The 6,613-nt window shown below is 56.0% G+C and overlaps 2 protein-coding genes and 1 pseudogene across 5 annotated transcripts in view; 1 reads left to right on the top strand and 2 right to left on the bottom strand.

Annotated features, from left to right (window-relative positions):
- The window catches only part of IFT140 (intraflagellar transport 140), an 89,509-nt gene extending 86,055 nt beyond the window's left edge, over positions 1-3,454 (top strand). The window contains exon 30 of the mRNA XM_006100869.3: positions 2,686-3,454. Within this exon, the coding sequence (XP_006100931.1) occupies positions 2,686-2,892 (207 nt within the window). The 3' untranslated portion in view covers positions 2,893-3,454. The remainder of the gene's footprint in view (positions 1-2,685) is intronic.
- Positions 3,455-3,547: 93 nt separating this feature from the next.
- TELO2 (telomere maintenance 2) overlaps positions 3,548-6,613 on the bottom strand; it is a 14,085-nt gene continuing 11,019 nt past the window's right edge. For 3 of the 4 annotated variants that reach the window (XM_023764493.1, XM_023764492.1, XM_023764494.1), the window contains exons 18-21: positions 6,022-6,121; positions 5,780-5,844; positions 5,416-5,534; positions 3,548-4,125 (exon numbers count right to left, since the gene is read on the bottom strand). In XM_023764493.1, coding sequence (XP_023620261.1) covers positions 4,019-4,125; positions 5,416-5,534; positions 5,780-5,844; positions 6,022-6,121 — 391 coding nt within the window. In that variant the 3' untranslated portion in view covers positions 3,548-4,018. The remainder of the gene's footprint in view (positions 4,126-5,415; positions 5,535-5,779; positions 5,845-6,021; positions 6,122-6,613) is intronic. The other variant, XM_006100867.3, reaches the window with a different exon arrangement.
- Positions 4,844-5,026, bottom strand: LOC111828334 (annotated as a pseudogene).

The raw sequence follows: 6,613 nt of genomic DNA, 5'->3' as shown, positions 1-6,613 counted from the left end.
CTTTCCTCCTCATTCTTCTCCATCATAAGCCTCTGATAACCAACGTAACAGTTATTCCTGGATGCATTTTTCCTTTGTGTTCCACGGGGCGTCATATAGACTTTGCTCCGCCTGCAACATCTCCTTCGGCCACCCGCTGCCTTAACTCCCAGATAGTTTTTCTGGTGAGACTACAGTGACCCCAAGGAATCTCTCGGTTCCCCTTCCTCAGTCTCACAAACTGAGTATTGACAAGTTTGTTTCAGAAATATTGCTAGTGAACTCTGCCAGCCTCATTAGCGGAGGGTTCCAGAATTCACAGGAAATTTCCAGAATTCAGCAGCAGCTCCCCGCAGTGTGAAAGGTCAGCACCATGAAACCCGGATTTCCTGACCTAAGCACTTATTTCCTCTTTGCCCCCCCCCCCCACCATGTCCACTCACCCATGTTTTTGTTGGGAGAAAACAACTCTAAATCCAATCTCGACAAGGAGAAAAAGTGAGACAAAATTGGACTGTGAAGATGCTCGGACCACTGCATCCTCTGCCCCCCGTCGCGCTGTGTGTGGGAGGCAGCCAGTCGATGTGTCTCTCTCACATCAATGTCTCTCTCTCTCTCCCCCAAACTTCTTTCTTCGTTTTCCTCCCGCCCACTCAGTTCTCACTGCCTGTTGAGAGTCAAGTCCTGACGGTGGGACAGTGATATCTTCAGGGGTCAGATGGCAGTTACATTTCTTTGTTGTCCTTCATTTGTCTTTGGTGACCATGTCTTCCAGAAACTCTGCTCCCGCCCTTTATTGAAGAAATCAGCTCTGAGACCAAGCAGTTACACCGCTGGGTCCTTTCTGACCACCTAGTTCTTCCCTCCTCAGCTCTGCTCTCTTCCCTTCTCAGTGTAGGCACTTCTTTCTTTCTTTTTTTAGTTAATATATTTTTATTGATTTCAGAGAGGAAGGGAGAGGGAGAGAAAGATAGAAACATCAATGATGAGAATCATTGATCAGCTGCCTCCTGCACGCCCCCTACTGGGGATGGAGCCTGCAACCCGGGCATGTGCCCTTGACCAGAATCGAACCCGGTACCCTTCAGTCCATAGGCCAAAGCTCTATCCACTGAACCAAACCAGTGAGGGCCTCAGTGTAGGCACTTCTTGCTGCCAGACCTCGTCTCCCCCTGCAGCTCCAGCTACCCTCACCACCCTGGGCTGGCCTCAGTCTTCTTAGTGCTGTGTCCTGCGTGCAGGCAAGTGGTAAATTCCTACAGAAGCCACTTCCAGTGTGGCTGTCCTCTACCTCTGGTCTGCGAACTCCTGGGGGGCTGTACTCTGCCCATCCCCCATCCCTCCAAAAACCATCTTTATATTTTTATCTTTGTAATCTTTATCTTTTATTTACTTTTACTATCTTAGTTATTTTGGTCCAAAATAAAATTGCTCTAAAAGTTTTTATCATCCTTAAGAAATACTAAGAGCTGCCCTAGCCAGGGGCTCAGTGGTTAGAGCCTGGGCTCGTAGACCACAGGTTCCATTCCCAGTCAAGGGCATGTACCTGGGTTGCAAGCTCGATCCCCAGCCCTGTCAGGGTGCATATGGGAGGCAACCAATCAGTGTGTCTCTTCACATCAATGTCTGTCTCTGTCTCTCTCTCTCTCTCCCCCTCCCTCCCTCCCCCTCCTCTCTCCCTTCCACTCTCTCTAAAATCCAGTGGGAAAATATCCTCAGGTGAAGATTAAAAACAAATCAATACTAATATCTGATCGTTATTCCTCCTAAAGAAAAATTAAAAGCTCCTAGAAATTTTTATCACATTCTGAATTGATATAAAGTGTACCTTGTGGGTAAGTCTTAGAAGCCACATGAGGCCCTGTTCCTCCATCCTCATGTGTGGCCCTTCCTGCGGGTGAATGGGTATAGCGAGTGTTAACAGGTGCAGGCAGACATGGCAGCTGTGAGCAGGCACAGCAGGTGTAGGCAGATATGGGCAAGTATAGGCCAGTGTGGTTAGGCATGGTAGGTATGGGCAGGTGTTCCCAGGTGTGGGCAGGCGAAGCAGATGTAAGCACTCCGGTTCTACCTCAGACCCCCCAGCCCGGAGCTGCTCTAGGTGGCACCCTCCTGCTCTACCACATATTCCCACTGGCAGGTCCAGAGGAAGTTCCACAGTTAAACACTGACAATTCCAATTTACCGACCTAGGATCAAGGACCATACATACAAAGACTCACATTAATCGTAGGCCTAATCAACTGGGGTACACTGGATGCTTGGTCAAAATAAGTAAGACCAACCATGTACATATTGCTACCTGTCCTCCAACCAGACTCCTGTGCCCCAACATACATGGAAAAGATGGAGGTGTGAACCCCATCCTTCCGTCCAAGCCTCCCTGGGTGTGCTGACAGATCCTCTCCCTGGGAGCACTGGGGCCGCTTGCTCAGTGCTCCCAGGAAACTGGCTGTACCTGTCCAGCTGGTCGTGCCGACCACAGCTTACAGCACCGGCCATCAGAGCCTGCGCGGGCTGTCCCAACACCACCACCCTTAGAAAGGCCGGGAAGTCGCAGATGGCACCCAGTCCCTCCCTCCAGAAGTAGGGACAGCTTTCCTCTGACCTCCGGGGTCGGGAGTTCAAGGAACCATTGCAGCGAAGGGCGTGGGCCCTCGGTTCTGATGTGAACTAACCCCGTCATGGCTGTTCTGTGTGACGCAGGCCTACAAGTACCTGGAGGAGATGCGGAGGCGGCTGCCCCCCGCCAAGCTGTCCTACTACGTGAACCAGCGGACCGTGGACGCCGTGCACCAGGGCCTGGGCATCCCTCTGGCGCGCGTCGTGCCGGAGCGGGTCCACCACAGCAGCATGGAGGACCCCAAGGAGGCGGATGAGGAGGTGATGGAGGAGGTGGAGAATGACCTCTGAGGGCTGCTGCTGCGACAGCTCTTCTGGAACGTCCTAGTTACCAGTCGCACAAGAGCCTGTCTTTTTGAAAAGACTTTAGTGTTTGAGCACAGCTGGAGGGCCCAGGGCACAGGCGGCCTGCTTAGAAGGGAGTATGCAATTTTAAGCATCCCTTCCACGTCTCTGGTCCTTCGGAACTTTGGTTTAGCCCCTTTACTGTTGAGGGAGTTGGTTCATTTTTTCCCATGGCATTGTCCAAGCACAGATTTTGAAGCCTCAGAAACTTCTAGAACTTCGCAGACTGAAGACATTAATATGTTCACTGTGCCTCCTCCCAGCACCCAAGAAGGCTGCCTGACATGCATCCAACAGTTTCCAGCAAGATACACAGTTCCTGACCCCAGGGCCATCCTGAGCAGACACCAGAGCGGCCAGTGGTGGGTTCTGTCAGGCAGCCTGTGCCCTGGCACCAGCTCCCACTGTGAGGGAAGAGCTGGCACCACGACATCTTGAGGGGAGGGGAGCCCCGGGCTCCACCCACCGGCCGCTGAAGCTCTTCTAATAAAGTTTATTTCCTCAGAGGCGTGTGTCCCCTTCCTGCCCCACGTTTTCATGTCTCCCCTGCAGAGGGCTTGTGTAGGCACGGAGGTCCCTGTCCGAGCAATGACAACCACAAAGCACCTGTAGCTCCTTTTTATTCTTCTTTGTTGTTTTTTTAACATAACCTGCCGTTAGGTGAGGAGAGGGGTTGAGGACACAATGCCAAGAAGCCCACAGGGGCCCAGCAGCCCGCTGCTCTGCCGATCTTGGCAGCTCCCACTGGAGCACATCCAGGCCCTGAGCAGCAGCACCCTCCCCCGCTCCCCTGCCGCCACCTGCAGCGCCGGCTCCTCGGGAGCCCCCCACCGAGTTCAGGCTGCTGTCGTTGGGGCAGTACCAGAGGCCCTGCGTGGACTCCTGGCTGAGCACTCAGACCTTCTGGGCTATAAACAGCGCAGGCGGGGCCTTCCTGCCTGCACGCTCAGGACCAGGTGACAGCCCATCCACGAGGGGCTGCACCACAAAGCCCACACGTCAGCCTGGCTCCGCGGGCCTTGTGCTCGGCCCTCCCGGCCTTCCTTCTTCCAGTGGGAATGGTGCCCAGGGACTAAGGAGGAGACAGTGGGAGGAGCTTGTCTTTGAGTTTCTCCAGCAGCAGCAGCGCCTTCACGGCCAGCATTCTGCAGTCCTCATCCGGGTCCTTCTCAGCCACGTCTGCCAAAGAGGGGAATCACACCAGAGCACAGCATTACACGGTGCTGAGCAGCCGCCCTCTTCAGTTGTGTTTCATTAAGTCTTCCTGAAGGAGGCCCCACGGGGGCCCGGCGTGGCCAGCTGCCCTGGGCTTCAGGCCCCAGACCCTTTGCTGAGGTCCCCGGTGAGAGCAGCACCTTAGATGCCAGCAAAGGGCCTTCACTGGGTCCCTGAGCAGAAGCAATGCTCCCCTCCACCCGCGCTGGGAACTCCAGCAGGTGGGGAGGCAGAGGGAGGGTAAACACACCCGCCTCCACAAAGCCACTCCAAGCTTGCAGCTCTCACCCCAGGGAAGGAGCCTGCACCCAAGACCATGGACGAGGGTCGCTGGATGCCACACGCCTGCAGCACGAGACCCCGAGAAAGCCCAGGCACCGCCCAGAATCGTGCAGACATGTGACATGAGACATAATCAGAGAAACCCACATAGGGGCTCTGCACACGACCAACAGGACGAAAGACACTGGGGACAGTGGACTGGAGGAGCTGGGGGTGCAGGACAGCTCGGGACCCTGGGCTGGACCCGGGATCCGGCAGAAAGAAAAAGGCCGTCCTCGCATCACTGGGCCCTCAAGTGTGGCCGTAGATTAAATGGTCCAGTCCCAGCCGTGTGCCGAGGGTAGAAGTTGGGGTGGGGGTGGGGTGGGGGGGTCTCTGAGGCAGGCTCAGCTGGCTACAGGTGGGAGCTTATACTCATCACAAGACTTTTTTGTTTTTTTTACCCCGCTACCACAAATTATGCAGTCGAGTTTCCCACATTTGGGGACATCACCGAGGTCAGCACATCCGGAGGGCAATGGCTAAGCCTCGCCCTGGGAAAACCACCTTCGTGACCATGGTCTCTCTCCCGCCAGGTAAGTATACAACAGACTTCTTAAAAAGAGCATGTAGGTGAGGAAGATGGGGACAAAATATGTCAAAACACTAATAATCAGTGAATCTAGGGAGGGTACATAGTGCTCACTTTATGAGTCTTCTAACTTTTCTGAGTTAGAATTTTCCAGAATGAATACAGATGCCATCTCCCACATCAGGGCGCCTTCTCTCAGGTACCCTGCAGGACTCCCGAGTGACCCAACAATGGCCATGTTCCAATCCCCACACTGGGGGACACACACGGCCGTGGACTGGGGCTCGCTCAGCTCGGGGAATCCCCACGGTGCTCCCTGCACCCTGACGGCCGCCGGCACCCTCCAGGCTGCACTGGCCTCCCGCCCACCTTGCAACTGCAGCCTGGGGCCCCGCGCTCACCTGCCAGCCATGACCGGGCTTCCAGCAGCTCATCTGGTAGGTCTTCCAGCAGCCGCTCAGCCGGGACGCTGAGGAGGACGGAGGAGACGGCAGACAGCAAGCCCCGGCGCACGTAGCTGCTGAGCAAGGTGAGGGCTAAGCCCCAATGGAGCCACAGGCTAGGTAGGGAGACCCCGATTTTCCTCCGAGCACAGCGGCCATGCCGGCAACAAAGCATGCCTGGCCCCGCCCGCCTTCTTACTGCAGGGCCAAGCTGCCTCTCGGCCACCCCTAGGAGCCACCATCAGCCCCATTTCCACTTTCTAGGATTCAGAGCCCACCCGTGTCCACGTGGGGCCACTGCCCTCAGTCCCTGGCCACTCACGTGTCACCATGGAAGCGAAGGGCCCACACGAACTCCAGCAGAGCCTTGCCCATTGACACCGCCACCTGAAACAGCAGAGGCCAATGGGCATGAGTCCTGGCACCCAGCAGTCCCCACCTTGGACACTTTCCTCAGGTGCAAACACTCCTGTCCCTAGGGCCAAAGTGTGGACCACGGGAAGAACAAACTGCTGGCACACAATCTACGCAAGTGGGGGCCATCAGCTGCAGCTCCCAGCTCACCGTGGTATTCACAGCCAGGTACATCAGGGCCCCTAAGGTGTGGGCCAGTCTCCCCAGAACCAACTGGTCATCGCCCAAAAGATCGAAGGTCACCAGAGGCCTACAACACAGAATCAGGTGAATGACGCAGGTCAAACACTCGTCAACTTCCCAACCGCCTGGGCCAATGGACATCCCTGCCCCCTGGATGCTGCTCCTCACCGCCTATCCCCATGCGGGACCCGGAGCCATATGGGAAGGTGTTAGACAGACACCCAGTCACCCTGCAAGGCTGCCTGGCACAAGCCCCGGTCTGGGTCAGGAAGGAGGGGCCGTGCACTTGAGGGAAGCAAGGCCACCCTGGCCTTGCAGCGAAGGCAGCCGCCTAGCCCTGTCCCTGAAGGGAAGGGCTCAGTCCCCGGCCCTCCCCATCATCACCAAAGCATCACTCCATGTGTGGCAGTAGCCAAGGGGACGTCTAGCCCACTCAGGCAGAGACTGGACAAGGAGGCAAAGGGGGGTGGGCAGAGCACTTGCAGCATCGAGGCAGCACAGCAAGCTCTGGCCCCACCACAAACCCGACGTGTGACAGAAAATGTGACACCTAATGCCC

Source organism: Myotis lucifugus, unplaced genomic scaffold (genome assembly GCF_000147115.1).
Source record: "Myotis lucifugus unplaced genomic scaffold, Myoluc2.0 scaffold_332, whole genome shotgun sequence".
Taxonomy (NCBI): Eukaryota; Metazoa; Chordata; class Mammalia; order Chiroptera; family Vespertilionidae; genus Myotis; species Myotis lucifugus.
The sequence above is the reverse complement of the archived record's forward strand: the minus strand, read 5'-3'. Positions and strand labels throughout refer to the sequence as shown.